Source organism: Pangasianodon hypophthalmus, chromosome 2 (genome assembly GCF_027358585.1).
Source record: "Pangasianodon hypophthalmus isolate fPanHyp1 chromosome 2, fPanHyp1.pri, whole genome shotgun sequence".
Taxonomy (NCBI): Eukaryota; Metazoa; Chordata; class Actinopteri; order Siluriformes; family Pangasiidae; genus Pangasianodon; species Pangasianodon hypophthalmus.
The window spans coordinates 23,591,818-23,608,452 of NC_069711.1; the positions used below are offsets into that span (position 1 = coordinate 23,591,818).

Here is a 16,635-nt window from a genome sequence, read left to right on the forward strand (position 1 = left end):
CAGTATTTTTGTTAAACCCCTTGAATTAAAGCTGAAAGTCTACACTTCAATCACATCTGGATTGCTTCATTTCAAATCCATTGTGGTAGTGTACAGAGGCACAATTACAGAAATTTTGTTTCACTGTCCATATACTTATGGACCTGACTGTAGATAATGCCCAAAGCTAACAGAGGAGAAAAACATGAGCAAGGACAGAACATAATGACCCAAGTGTAAATCATGAGTGAACAGTTACAGAAATCACATTAACTGAATTGATCTTAAATGATTAAATCATGAATCTTTTAACAAAATGATGGAAAAAATAGAAAATAATCCCACAAATCCAACTGCATCCCCTGAATGTAAAATTATTAGGCCTGTAATGAACAAATACCATGGGACGTAGATGATTAGGACGAAAACTGTTAGATTGGACCAAATTACTCAACAGTTTGCATCATACATGAAATGATCAGATCTCAAACTAACAGGTAACACTGGACCTGAAATTATTGGACCACAAATTATCAGGCAACACTGTAAAAAGTGGATCTGGAGAAAAAAATACATCAGCAGTAGGAGATGATGCATTTCATATTGGACATGTCCTTACTGTCTTTACATGAAATGGCAAAACAAATGAACAAATTAACATATACAGTACACCAGCACCAGTTCCTGAAGTACACACTAGGCAGAATACTCCATATGACTAAAGTATTATATTTTTGTCACATTTGTTACTCCATAATTAATCAAACAGCAAAAGAATTCATCTGTCTGGAGAAGAAAGACTAAATCCAACCAGTGGAAAACTGAGGTATTTTAATAACATACATGCAAGCTCAGTTCTGCACTGCTACAATCACTGAGCTCTTGTTGATATGAACAAAATAAAAAAAGCAGTAAAAAAGAAAACATACAAATAATGTCTAATGGATAAATACAAAGGGTAAATACAAGCTGTGTCCATGTCTCAATGCTTTCAGTGCACTGTGAGGATCTTTAAAAATAACCAAAAAGGAACACAAAATGAACAAAGACATCTATAGCTATAACTTCCTTAAGCTTGAAATCTGAGAAAAAAAATTCAACTGTGTGATAAATGTTTTAATGTCTATGTGTCTTGCATGCAGGCAAAAATATATGGACTGGATACAGCCAAATTACAGAGGATTCCAGATGTATAACATCTAGATAGCACTGACTGAACTTGTCTTCACATTTTGACTCGGTCAAAAAGTACCAATGATATTAACGCTGATGTACGTAGGACATACATCTTCTCTTTTTCCTCTCATCACCTAAATGCAGTTTTAAAAACAATGGAAAATCTTTGTTAAGTTTTCACTAACCTACAGTAAACGTTTCCTCATTGTTCATTACAAAAAAAGTACCTGTGACCTGTTTAAAGTGCAAGTATCGGATTGTTCACTTTAGAAGAAAAACAGCACAGCAGAGCACAAAAACAAGTTACTACATGATCCTAGCAGGTGGAATGTCTACACAGACATTTCTAATACTGAGAAAAACAACAACATAAAACGTAACATAATAAGCCTCTACTAACATAAAATGCTAACATAAAATAGCAAGAATATGGCACATTCATGGAAACAAAAACAAAAATGGCATAATATTGCCATATAAATGACAATTCATATTGTTTAGTTTGATAAGAAAATATAGAAATTCAAGTTGAGAGTACCCAAAAAAAAAAGAAACATGCCAGGATCGTTTCAAAATACAGTCTAGATCTCCCATAAACATATGTTAAAAAAAATTAAACTCTGAGAGCTCAAGCTGGAGGATAAATAATCAACACCTCCAAAGTCGTCTTTCTTTTGCAATGACATCATAACACACTTGGCAGCTTGACGTGTCTTTTCATGTTCAGTTCATAGGTGATGTTTGTACATCGGCCCTGACGTGGTTGCTCTTCACATTCTGGGTCACCCGAAGTTAAAACACTAAATGATACGGTTTCCTCGATGCTTTGAGCTGAAGCGCTGCTCATACAGCCACTTTCCCCTTCACCTCCAGCTTGTTGATGCTCTCGCCCTGTTTGCTGCTCTGTTCCTCCGTGAACGTTATGTACGAGTACACCAGACTACCAGCAATACTGAGGAAACAAGGATACACACATACACACAATTAGCACACTGGCACAGTTGAAATCTTTTCTATCAGGACGACAGAAACTGTTGATAAAGTTTAATAACATACCTGATATTCAGACCTATGAAGTTAGTCCAGGAGAAAATATAATCCCCTCCAAACACCATTCCAATATAAGTCACTAATATATTCTGTAAACACACACAAAAAAAGCAATGAATGACAAGACACAGAATCTATCATGTCACCCAAATAAATAAAACACGCTTACTTTCAGGCAGCCAACTATGGTAGTCGTTAATGCTGAGTTGTACTGAGTGCAGAGCACGGTGGAGTACATCAAGATAAACCTACAAACCACAATCACAGAAGCATTACACATCATGTTTATAAAACTGCATGTTTTAGCAATCATTATTTGTTTATATTAATTTACCCCATTATGCAAGACATGACGAACTGTCCCACAAAGAGCGCATCTGACCAGCCCTCGTATTCCAGGGCCTGGAGAGAAGAGAGAGAGAAAAATGGTCACTTTCAGGGTGTCCACTGCTTTCCTAAGGGTAAATTTAACACCTTTTAAATATCAAAACATGTAATAACAGCTCATATGTAAGGGAAATTGTCTAGTTATGTGTATTTTACAGCAGGGAAAATGTAAAACTACAACAGTACAGAGTACTCTGTAAACTCTACAGAGAAGAATTACTGAAGAAAAAAAATGGCAGAAAGGCTTTAATCAGGGAGAGTATTTTCTGTTCTTCTGCTGCTTTGGGTTGAATTTATATTTCCCATGTCAGCATTACTGTGTATGTTAGCTCAGCAGCAGAGAACATTAGCTTCAGTTTAATGCACACCTCCGTTGGGTTGCGAGTGAGTACTGTGTGATGTGATGGCAAATATTTTAAAACCAGATTCAATAACATACAAAAAAATTGACACCTGATTAACAGACTAAAAATATCAGGCTGTATTAAAATTCAAAGAAGAGACAATTTAATACTTAAAGCCTTGAATTTGTGGGGAAAATAGTTTTAGACAAATTAAGATTTTTTTAACCCCTTGCACTAGATATAAAAACCAATAGTTGATGTACACACAAGCCTTCTTCAGTAAACTTCAACACATTATGACAAGAGATTAGAGGACAGTGAATAAGAGAAAAGCAGCTATTAATAAAGACATTATCTAAAGCCAAGAATTGAAAGAGTTCTTGGAATTAATTTGCACTTCTGTGTTTGGGCACCACCAAAAACTGTAAAAGCAAAACTTTCTCAACAACACGGTAGAGGAAAAAAAACACTGATGTAATGCAGATAAAGAATCTCATCCTCAAATGGCCGCTGCTGCTTCAGAAGCAAACCTGATACTACTATTGTACTGCGTGTCCCTGCTTGGATGGAATAAAACCTGCGGGTCGGGTGTGGATAAAACTGGCTCTTCCTGCTGTAATGTGAATAAAATTCAATGCAATATGCTACAAAGAGGTCAATAAATTACAAAAAAAATATTTATTTACTGCAATGCTTACAGAAGCTTTACAAGGCTTTATTATTATTATTATTATTATTATTAAGAAGAAGAAGAAGAGCTTTGCATTAAGCTTCCCTTATCTGACATTATTTAACACATTAGTTAATATGAACAAACTATGAACATCAGCATTAATACACCATAAGTAATATTAACAATGTAATAATGTATCAAATAAGTCAAATAATCAACACCTGCACTAATCACTGGATTTTCGCATCCTCCATGAGTAAAATTAAGCACACGATGACTGACATAAACAAGACCTTAATGAACACGTTTGTAGTTGTTAAATGATCAAATTCAGAAAAAAACGACATCTTAGCAAGTGAAAATATCTTGAATATAGTCAAATTAATCCAGTATTTCCAATTATCTGATTACTATAAACCAAATATAAGAAAGATTATTAAACTTATTTCTAGACATTTTTTACTAATGTCAAGCTTTATATTTTCTTAGTCTGTTGCCAGATATTTTTGCTTCTTTCTAGAAATAAGTGATTAAAATTAGCAAAATTATCTGCCAATAGAACAAGACTATTTCAAGCTTGAAGTTGGTAACAAATGTCTAGGAATAGGTTTAATAATCTTATATTTAGTTTATTGTAAACTGTATTAGGAAATACTAGATAAATATGACTATAGTCAAGATATTTTCACTTGATGTCATTTTTTGCAGTGCGAGGCTTAAAAGTATGTTCCAATATTCAGTAAGTTAACATCTATGAGCTCATTATGTTTTTACAAACAAGCTGTAATTTAAGTTTTGCTAATTTACATGGATTTATGTTTGGTCATGGACTGAATAAACATTAGTCAAAGAGAGTGTATTTAATTAACATTTTAATATATGTTTTGTATAAATATCTGTGTCAATATATTTTATTCCTTTGTTAAAATTACCTGCAGTTTATTAATGCGGAAGTTGGTGGTTTATTAACATCAACTAAATAATGTTAAGGAAATCTTAATGTAAAGCCTTACCATGATTTTAATATATATTGCAAAATACCTTGCATTAATTTCATGCACATCTCCATGAGCCACTATATTCGCTCTGTTTATCCGAGTGGGTATAATGGTGGCTTTGTGTATGAGCAGCTCGTGCTCCTCTGAGGGGAAAGTGTGCTGAATAAACTGAGGCCTTGCTGTGAACACACAGCGCTGCATAAAATGAGCCATTCATGGGGTATTTATCATGATTTGAGTCCTGAAATGGAGCAGCCAGTCGTGAAATATGCACTCAAGGTGAAAAGTTAAACGGAATAAAATCTCTCTGCAATGTAGTTTTTGCCCTTCATGGCAAACAAAACAATCCTGAAGGGAACTTCTGACTATCAGTAAATGTAAAACTAAAGCGGCTCTGAGAAAGAAAACTCTGAATATGTGACCTCTAAGCAGGGGAGCAGATGGTCTGACTGAAGCTGCCAGATAGCTCTGGTGATGAGGGATTGTTGATGGATGTCCATCAAACAGTCATTTCAGGTTCTAAGTCCTTCCAGAGAAATTATTCTATAATTTGACCTTTAAACGATTTATACCAACTGTCCCACATGTCTCAATGTTCGCTCTATATTACAGCCTGCTTACCTTGTCCATGTCTCCAGTTACGTGTGCCAAAAGGAGTGTAGGCAGGATCATAAATAAAGCGTTGTAATAGAGTAGACCATACTTTCCCAGCTCCTGAGACAGGGAAACAGACGGAGTTATTTATGGTACATTCCAGCGTGCAGATGTCATGAATGCATTCCTCACATCTCAGTCTCTTTTTCTGACACTCCCAAACTAAAAATACACAGTGCAGGACATCTGACTTACAGATCAATTTTCTATCCACAATAAAACACAAACCCTTCTGATCATGTCTCTTTCTTATTATCTAAGCTGCATCTTATCTCGAAATCTCTAACGTTAGTATCTAACTGTATAAAAACGTCATACTTTACAACATTAAAAGTTGAAAATTAATCTCACTGGGTAGCAATTCAATCCAAAACACTACACTCCAGATAAAAGGTTGGAGTGAAGCAGTAACCTTTTGGATCTATGAATAAAATACATTTTTGATGTCATTTTTAGCTGCTCCGACAACACATATCCTGACACTGAGTATTGGTATTGGAGTAGTTGCAACTTCATACTCGATATGAAGGTACAGGCTTCATATAGAAGACCACCCCTCATTTATGAACCATGTGTATAGTTTGGTGAATTAATCGTGAAAGTTTCTACAGCATAGAATATGATTTATCAAGTTCTTTCGCATGAGGATGTGCATATATTTATGCACACTCCTGTCCATGCATATGCAATAACCTCTATTGGTATAAAAGTATAATCATGGGCAAATCGATTATGACAAGCTGCCATCCCATTTACTGTCAATCATATCATGACAGCTTAATTACTGATTTCAATGCAGGTAACCCAGATGAACTGTACAGTAAAATCATTTGGCACATCTAATGATTGACTGTGATTATGCCTTGCTTAAAGATTTGGCACACGCAGCTTTGTGCAAAGAGGATCGCGTTAGCTGATCTCTATTCTAGGGTTTTTAGCCACGGATACTTTGTATTGAGAAACTGGAGACTGGTCTGGCATTTCCCGAACAACTATAAGCCAAATGGCTGATGCTGAAATACATTAAATTTCTGAAAAGACTACAATAATGAGGGATTTTCATGCAAGGGTTCACGCAAGGGTTTTTTATGCAAATGATTGTGGCCTGCACAAGCAGAGCTATTTAGAATGTGTGACGTTTATCAACATCCATTAAGTACAGCTGTGTGTACGTGTGTAGTAAAGGCCAATATGCATACTGGAGGTTATTACGCACAATTTTAGAACACACGCTTTGATCAATGAAAGCCCTGATCTTCATTGTTATGCTTTCTGATCATGTGTAAATCTTCCACTGTATATGATTAAATGATGTTTATTAGAAAGACAAGTTTATTAGAATTAAAATTTAAAATTTAGTCCATTTGACTGAGCATGTAAAAGGCGATGTTACAGTTTCACTGTGCTTTTAACTCTACTACTAGTACAGTACACAACTTTATAAAGCTTTATGTTTAAATGAATGAAAACAAAGAATAGAGCCAAACTAGACATTTATCCGCCAAATACTAAAAAGCAAAAGTTGTCTGGGAAAAACCAACAATCTACACACCAGCTCCCCAAACCTCAAATATCAGGATTTCAAGTACTTAACTTTCTCTTCCGAGTACTCAAACTGTCAAGATGACCAAAAGCACCTCATTAGTAAACTCAGGACACGAGTGGTCTTAAAGTCCACTGCCATCACACCTCTGATGTTTCTCATGACAACAGAAGCTTGTAGATATTGCTGTAATACTGTAATATCATTAGACTCAGTAACATACCATACTTCACTCTAAGGCTGTTAACTTAGAAGTTAAAAGTAAAGAATAAAGCACTTGGCGGGGTGCTGTTAGAGAATACTGTCAGAGCTGCTGTTAGGGAAAATTAACACCTGCCGACCAATCAGATTCAAGAATTCACCAGTGCTGTGGTACGTATGAGTTGTCCAAAATCACATACTCATGTACTATTCAAGATGATAAGTACAGTGTACTGTATATAATTGATGACTGTGTTACACAGTGTGTAGCTTATTATAAGAAATAATAAATGTGTAGCTAGCTACCATTAGGTAGCACTAAATGTAACCCTGAACTATTGTTTATTCAGAATTTTTAACATAAAATAGAAAACAGATAGAATGTGAAAATGTTCTACATGACAGAAACAGTCCAGATTAGAACATAGTAGCAATTTTAAGTATGTAATTTGTTCAAGCAAATAATCCTATTTAAAATAAAGTTCTCGCAAAATCTCCCTTATATTAAGCATGAAACAAAAATCTAAGTAAACTTGAGCTTTTCTGTAGCAGCCTGTGTTCAAGTAGTGAACACCGTTTCTCCAGGGCATTGACCCCATCTTACCTTAGAGTCCAGCTTCTGTTTTACAAAGGCTCCATTAGCAGCAGTTAAGACGTCATTCATTAAGATGAATACATAGCCCTGCAGGTCAAAGGACAAGTCGGCACTGGACAAAACAGAAGTGGGACACACAGCGGCATTAATTAAAGCTCAGAGCCACAGTTAAGTATACTCAGAACATTAAAACGGCAGTGACGCACAGTACTAAAAACCCTGAAAGCATCTGAGAATATTTCAAAATATATTACAATTGTCAGTAGCACACACAGGCATCAATACAGAAGTTCACATTCGTACACAAATACAAAGATTGTCAACGGTACATAAGTTACCATAAGTTACCATGTCAGCACTATAATACATTATCATAAGCATCAAAATACAGGTTCAGTATTTACAGACACATTTACTGAAGTATTATGTAACATTAATTAAACTTCAGAAATATTTACAGCCATTATTAATAGAAAAAATCATAAAAAATAAATAAATTAAGTATGTCCATGGGAACTGTTTTTTTTTCTTTTTTATATACTATCTTCAGTTTTGAGTCTTTAAGTGATTTACAATTTGTCTGAAAACAACATCAGCAGGTATGTTACACTGATTAATGAACATTTTACATCTTGTTTTCCAGATTTTGCAACTGACAGTACCGAAAACTAACCAGTATAGTTCATGTACGTTTTGTGGCACACTAACTAGCTAATAACACAACAATATAACCTCAATATCTTTATATCATATTTTTATGATTAACTTTATATTTATAACATTAATTAGGAAATGACAATATACTGGAATGGCAGTATAGAGTGATAAGAAAAGCTTAAATACATCAAAAATATCCCAACCCTCACTGTTATTTTTCTATTCTATTTTAATATATTTTTGCTAAGAAATGTTTCATATTTTCTTAGAATTATTTTAACTCAATTAACGGTTTTTATTTAATGGTTAGTTCCACATTTTCGGTGTGAAATTTGGCTACCACAAAGACAAAACTCTAAGTTTTTTTTAAGGCTGCCAATAGACTGATATTGCCTAATGATATCTTGATGAGGTTACAATATGACATGCTTTTCTGTGCCTTTATATGTGCATTAGCCAAAGTAGCCAAAGCCATCTCTCCCATGCTCTGCCGCCTGTAAAACCGCCTCCACCAAAGACAGTAATGGGCTGTTCATTTATCACACTGTAATTATTTTTATATTTTCCCAATAGTAATGCATAATGTAATTATTTCAGCTCAGCTGAAAGATTTACCTTGCAGCCACAAAAGCCCCAAAGATCATTGTGAATACAGTGAGTTGAACGGGCCATGAGAATGTCTTCCTAAAAAAACAAAACAAAAAAAAACATGATCATGATCATCGTCGTCACAGGGAGAACACATACATGACATCTTTGCTGAAACAGTACTGCTACAGTTATTCACTGTTTATTATCATGGTGCTTATTCACTCACTTTAACAAAAAGCCCTCAGCAAGCATTGTGAAGAGAATGGAGAACCTCCTCAACACTGTAAACATTGGCAAACTGGAGACGGAGAAGTAAAATGTAATCAGTAATTAAATCCAGGATGCTACAATACACAACACAATAGGTAACAGAGTCTAGATTCTCACAGTAACATTTACATTACAAAGCCTTACTGTTAATTCAGATTTTTTTTTTTTTGCCTGCTTTTTGCCTTAACAGCTCACCCTTGGGTTTGTAAGTGTGAACAGGCCTCTGCCCTGAAACGACCCCCATGTGCACCAGTCAACATGCATGATTCACGTGTGTCATGAACAACAACAACGTCATAATACTGCAATTTTTTGGACTGGGAAATGATAAACAAAGCAGCTGAACAAGCTTTGAGGAGATATTGAGGATCTTATCTAACACCACATGGGGATGTGGCTCTAATATGATTTTAAAAGACTGGATTTGTGTGTTCACACTCTTATTAAAAATCATAATGTGAACACAGCTTTAGGGTGTGTTTGTGGTGTAAAAATCATACTTCAGTCTTTTTGTTCCAAACAGTCCGGTTACTTGATTGCCAACATATAGAAGAGGTAGAGGAAAGGTCTGAAACAGAAAAAAAAAATCAGTTTGGTTCATTAATATCAAGAATCGCCCAGGAGTACAATATTAACAGAGAGGTTCTTAGTCTGTAAATGTCTGAAATAATACATGCCATGCCAGTGGGGTTGTTCCAGTTCCAGTCATGATTATTCACAGCGTATGATCAGATGACTATCCCACCACTGACTTCAAAATATAGCTGCACAATATATTGAAATTATCGAAATATTGCAAATGTAAATATCGCAATATGCATATCGCAAGGGCTTGCGATAACCGAATGATTTTAATACTGCCAAAAGATACGAAAAGTCAAAGATTTGGCATGACACAGATAGCTTCCTAGAATGCTTCCTTTTCCTCAAAAGGACATGAAACATATATGTCGATTATGTCATTTTCAGTATTTAAATATATAAATTAGGGCTGTCAATCGATTAAAATTTTTAATCGAATTAATTACATGTGCACCGATTAATTAATCGAATTAATCACAATTAATCACACATCAATTCTGCCTGAGAAATTACCCCCCAAAAGATCATTTAAAGTCATTATTGTGTTTGGTTCAACATAGAATTTATTACACAGAAACTTTTAAGTTACAATGTGGCCATAGGTTTTTTTATTATTACTGAACATAAGCCTGTCCCTTAGGCTACAATGGTCATAAGAGAAACACAGCTAAAATGACCTCAATTCTTCTTACTTCTCGTTCAAGCAGTTGCTAAGACAAACTAACTTGTTTACATTTTGTGAGTGTAAAGCTGCCCTCTTCTTTCGGACAATGTTGCCTGCCAGTGAGAGGAGTCTGTCGCATGGTACAGAGGTTGCAGGAGTGGCCAGATATTTGCGAGCTAAGGAAGACAGTTTAACATGGGCCCCTGCATGAGTTGACCACCTCTGCAGAGGACACTCATCCATCGCAATACTGGCCTCAGCTTTATAGTGATGTAGAGTGTTGCTAAGCCCATTTTCCTCCTCTGATTCTGAGTCTGAACTCAGCAGGAGGATTCTCCTCTTCTTTGCTGGCTCATGTTCTTCACAGGGTTGTGAAGTATCTGTGCTGGGTCCTGCTTCTTCTAGCATCTTCTCAAGGCTGGACCACACTTCTTCTCTCTCTCCTCTTGGTAGGCACTTCAAGTCCTTAAAACGTGGGTCAAGAGCTGAAGCCAGCCTCAGCCATTCATTGTTCATGTCAGCTTGCCTTTCAGTAAGGTCTTTCTTGAAGGCAGTCTTGAACCTTACCACATACCTCATCAGAGACCTTCATTATATGGCAAAGATGGCTGAGTGCACCCAAGCCTCACCCCCAAGGAGTTCAGGCACATAAATAAAAGTTCTCTCTTGCATTAAACTGACACCAGTATGTAATTTAGGCAAGGCAAGCTTATTTATTTAGCATCAGTTTATAAAGAGAGATTCAGAATGCTTTACATTTTGTAGAATTTTTAAACATTTTATGGAGTTTTTATGCCTCTGCCTTGCTCAATAAGAGCTTTAAGACATTACGGCATGATTTTCCATGAAGCTACTTTGAAAGCAAAAGTATATTGTGTTACACTGTGCAAATAAAATTGAATCAGCAAACGAACAATGAAACATGCAATAAAAATAGGACACGTGACACTAATGTAATTGAGGGCGTGGGTGTGTGGCGGGCTTACCTGCACGGTTCAAGAAGGATCTGCAGCTTGGGCAGTTTGTCCCACTCAGCTGCGGTCAGCATGACTAATTTGTGTTTCTGTTGAACTAAAGTAGCCTTAACAGCCTCTTGGTTCCGTAAGAGACGGCTGATCATTGCGAGCGACGAGTTTCACCTCGTTTAAACATCCTGTATGAGCTACTCTCTCTATTGTCCGAGTGCTGTTTGCTGCTGATGTAGTTCCTCTGTATTCGCCGAACTGTGCTTAAAATGTCCTACAATTTTGCGACACTTTGTCAATGCATCAACAAACCCACTGTCAGCGAGGCAAACAGTGATGGTCCTCTGCAATGAGTGAGCGACACAAAGCATGTGATCAAATGGAAGTTTTCTAGCTGCAGCAACCATGTTTCGAGCGCCGTCTGTTCCGATGGTGGTCACCTTATCTTGAATGTCCCACTCCTCAGCCACTGTCTGTGACTGTCTTCAGTACCGTTAATGCGAAGGACTGAAGTTACCAGTCAAGGTCTATGAAGCGTGTAGTAACACTTAGATAGTTGTGATTACCCACCGAGGCCCAGTGATCTCCAGGCAGGGCAAGATATTTAGCTTGAGCTAATATGTCCTCTTTTGTTTGACATCTTTTTTCAGTGTCATACAGCTGATTTATTTTCGAAACTAACATACTTCTTGAAGGTGGTTTGTATGTTGTATCGGAGGACGCAATTCGAAATTAAAAATTTCCCTTCAGAGGGCCAAGCAGAGTTTGGTCATCACCTTGCATCATGCTCGTCACTAAGCAACATTTTAACGTGTTATTTTTTCCATAATTAATTGCACTAAATTAATGCATTAAATCGACAGCCCTAATATAAATATATATAGATATAATTTAAACTGATTTTACACACTTATAGCCTTATCATACTGCATATCATGTTATTTAACAAGTTATCACACACCACATTTTTCTTCAATATCGTGCAGCCCTACTTCAAAATACAGAATAAATCGCATTTCCGACTATTAGCATCTACCCATTTGTTTTTTAATCCCCAAAAAGTTTTGTACTTCAGTGGTTTTCATCTCTTTTGTGTCAGGCTGTGATTTCACAAAAATGTCACAACTCTCTCCATCTACACTTCCCCAAAATCTTATTAAAATAACCTCAGTTTGTTGGCGTAGGGGACACGCTACACTGGAAGCCCCTTGTCTGTGTAATCTGCTACTGTTATAAACACGTTACACTGTCACCTCGGCTGTCACTCCTGGCATGTTCATAAATTTATCATGCATGACAGCAATCAAACACACAGAAGGTCATGGCATTGCTAAGGGAAACTAAACAAAACCACAATCTATTTTTGGCTAAGAACACTATCTCACTATTTAGAGGTTTTCTATTTTTCTTTTTTTGTTTTTGCTCAGCATGCCACATTTCCTCACAGCCACTCTCTCTCTCTTTCACCTAATAACAGCAATGTGATAAATACTGACAATGTTTTAGACGATATGTTTGACAAAAACTGATATTTTGTGTCTTATAATACGCATATTTATTTTTGGACTATCTTTTATTGATATTTTATTATTTATTATTCATTCTTTGCTTTTCATATAATCTCTACTACACCACTCTGAATGCAGCCTTTCTTACACCAAGAAAAGATTAACATGACTGACTTGCCATCAAATGAAGTGACTGCTCTCAATATCAATATCTCAGATATCTAATAAATCTCTTTAATGAACTGGGTAAAAGTCCCCGTGAACAATATTAAGCATTTATTTATTTATTTTATTTGTAATGAAATTCTTAAATTATTTTTTTTTTTTTATTTAAACTTCTTTCAGTCTGGTCTTCTTTCGGTCTGTTTTCACTTTGGTTAGCAGTTTCCTACATTACCCACAATGCTCTTAACTGCCTGCCTTGGTGCAGTCGGATTTAGGCTTCACAACCGCTCTAACTAGTCCTTTAGTTAAATTTCATGCAAATACCAGCATCAGCACCATCGTGCTTTTGAGCCCAATAACACATGACACTGAACTTCACTGTAACATGGTGAAGGAGAAAAGAAAACTTGTGTTCTTTCAGTTTTAGAAGTGAAAACTGAAGCCTGACCATTATCCCTTATGTTATCCCTGAGTGTTTAGACGGTGTGAACAAGCACCTTGTGTGTGTGTGTGTGTGTGTGTGTGTGTGTGAGATGTGTGCTCACCTTACTGAGGATGTTAAGCTCCCAGCCAGGGAAAGTAATCACCCGCAGAGCCTTTCCAGCCCACAGCACCAAGACTGTGGCCAACATCTGTCATTAACAAAGCAACGCTGAGGACGTTTCACTACAGCAGCAACAACGGGGAAAAGAGCTACAGAGGAAACGTGTCTTACCTGCCCGATGCCGAGACATATGGATGAAGGAAACCTGTAAATGACAGTACTATTTTAAGAAAAGGCACTGCAGGTAGAAATGACAATTTTGGTTATGTAAAGATTTTTCATATTTTTGGATATATTGCATCTATAACATGTCTTTTCTTAAACTGTAGTAACGAAATGTTTGATTCACTGTTTTTGTACACTCAGGACCATTGTATTATTTGAAACTTAGCAACTTTGAAGGCTTAAGCCCCGCCTACTCAGCACAATGACATCATGTTCTATATGCCTGAAAACCTAGTTTCATGATATATGTCAGTTTGTATCACTACTGATATACATATCAATTTCCTTTAAAATCTTTATAAACCACTCTAAATAAAGTGTAAACCAAATAAACCAAATTGTATTTTTAAAACAGTTCTTCTCAAAAACTTTCATTTCAGGATGACCTGTATTCATGAAATTCTACATTCATTCCTTTTCCTAATTAAAAGGACATTACAGACAAATTTCTCAAAATTATGATTATTGTTGGATTTGTGTTACATTTTTTACCGAAAAATTGAAAAATAAATAAATAAATAACATTGAAAGTATCTTCACAAAGTGACATTCTTCAAGATTTTTGATTTTTATTATGTATAAAGCAAAAGTATGTATATTTAACTAGACAAGGCCTCATTTGCATAAATAAATGTACATTTGCTTACACTTATATATCACCTATCAACAGGTGAAGATTTACTGTGATGTCTATTCTTCTATATTTAAATTACTATCAGGTGAAAAACCTAAAAAGAGATGATCTTATTATCTGTAGAGTTTCCAGAAAGCAATGTGATCAGATGGAAATAAAAAGGAGTCTTCTGTTCAAGTCTCCTGTAGCTCAGCTTTCACTCCTGAAACAAAGCGCCCCAGAAATCTCACATACGTCTCCTCATGAGCTTCTCAAACAAAGTCACACACTGTTCTGCCAAGTTCATTCAAACATACTATCAAGTTTACTACACGCATGCTAATACACAGTAATGTGCAGTGGTCTTAGTCACATGCTGTAGAGCAAAGATGCCTTCAGAAATAATGAAATGAAATGTTTCTACATAAAAAAAATAAAGTGCAGTAAACAGTAATAAACTGAATAAAGTCAATACCTGGTGCAACGACACTTTGCTTAAGAAAAAAAAACAGTCATCTCAGGTACAGTGTGTGCAGTTTTACTTATTTTTGCAGCAAAACCCAGCAGCTTTCATTCTGATATTCTGTCTGAAAAGTGGTCTCTTATGTAATATGCTGCTTTCTTTACTGATATACAAACATTTTTCTGTATTAAATTTTTGTTGGAAAAGTAATACTTGGAAATCTACAATCTTTTTGGACTGACTCTAATGCAGAAGTCATCAAATCTAAAACATCTCTAACAAAATTTGTACAAAAAAAAAAATAAATACAGTACCCAAGACTTCGCAGTACTGTATATTTGGAGAGATGTACAGTTTGTATCATGTTGCCTAAGATGTCAAAGAGAAAGAAGTCTTTAAGTGAAGAAGTTTTCCTCTGGGTTAAACGATTCCCCTGGAGGATCGTGCTTTATTAAGTGCTTCAACACTTATATCACAGCTTCCCAACCCTGGCTCTGGAGAACCCCTGTCCTGCACATTGTAGTGTTTTCTCTGTTCTTCCCAAAACACCTGATTTAACTAATCAGCTCATTAACAGCACTTCCTGAGCTGAAGTGGGTGTGAAGGCACTATGCAGGGGGCATGCAGGGCTAGGAAGGGGCATACAGGGGGCATGCAGGGCAGGGCATGCAGGGCCAGGAAGGGGCATGCAGCAGGACATGCAGGGGCATGCAGGGCCAGGAAGGGGCATACAGGGGGCATGCAGGGGGCATACAGGGGGCATGCAGGGGCAGGATCAGGAACCTCTGATCCATGGATTTGTAATAAATAACACTGCAGTGTGATTTTTGCTCAATCTCAGCAGGAGCATGAATGAGCTTTTGTACATTAGAGATGTGCTGTATTTGTGTGTTGGCTCCAGAAACGTGTCACACTTCATTTCATAAAGTTTTTTTTTTTTTTTTTTTTTTTTTTTTTTTTTTTTTTTTTTAAAAGGAGAGTGCCACGATGCCAAGCTGCACCTCTGACACTCTGTCGCCAATTAAATCAAAGTTACAACTCGGGCCACGTCCAAATCCGGTGGCGCTGCTACAGATGGTGGATTATATTGCCATAACATTAAGTGCACTATTATGAGAATTTGGATGCAACCTAAAAGTTCCTCCCACTCCCTCTCCCTCTCCCACTCGCACCCGAGCTAAATTTCCGTCTTCTTACCTGTAGTTAGTCAGCACGCTTTTGTTGATCACAACTATGAGGAAAGAACTGACGCCGTAAAAAGCCGCGGCGAGCAGCTTGATTAACAGCGTCAGGGTTTCGTCCGCCATCCCGGAGTCTCTCTCTCTCTCTCTCCCTCTCTCCCTCTTCACATCCCGTTACTCCGCGCGCTGCTCCTCTTTCTCTCCGCGCTGACGTCTCTCAACTTCCGCCATGTTCTCCCCCGCCCTAACCCTGCATGTCACGTGACGACCAAGCAATAGGCTGCGTCTAAAAACGGCCCTCACAAGCAGTGCACTACGTAGGGTGCAGGAAGGATTGTATTGTACCATAAGTAGTGCACTTAGACAGAAAGTTAGGGAGACATTTGAGATTCGGCCACATGATACCGAAATAGATGGTGCACTCTGTCGCCACCTAGCGGATAGAGTATGAGGCAAAAATAGCAGTTATTTATTTTTCACAGTTTATTAGATTTAACTGCGATATAGGTGCTGGGACACAGTTACTGAATGCAGGTTGTATGTTTATGCATAAAATATCACTTGTTATTTTCTATGCTGGGAATTAAAGGATATCTAGGGTATTTCT

At 36.7% G+C, this 16,635-nt stretch overlaps 1 protein-coding gene across 1 annotated transcript; it reads right to left on the reverse strand.

The window, feature by feature from the left end:
* Positions 1-780: 780 nt before the first annotated feature.
* Positions 781-16,268, reverse strand: slc35d1a (solute carrier family 35 member D1a). The gene is made up of 12 exons (XM_026933637.3): positions 16,045-16,268; positions 13,718-13,751; positions 13,548-13,634; positions 9,619-9,686; positions 9,075-9,146; positions 8,873-8,941; positions 7,610-7,712; positions 5,229-5,321; positions 2,540-2,607; positions 2,375-2,453; positions 2,212-2,294; positions 781-2,107 (listed from the first exon to the last, which is right to left on the reverse strand). The coding sequence occupies exons 1-12, from the start codon at positions 16,152-16,154 to the stop codon at positions 1,999-2,001; spliced, it is 975 nt and encodes a 324-aa protein (XP_026789438.1). The 5' UTR covers positions 16,155-16,268; the 3' UTR covers positions 781-1,998.
* Between the last annotated feature and the right edge of the window lie 367 nt (positions 16,269-16,635).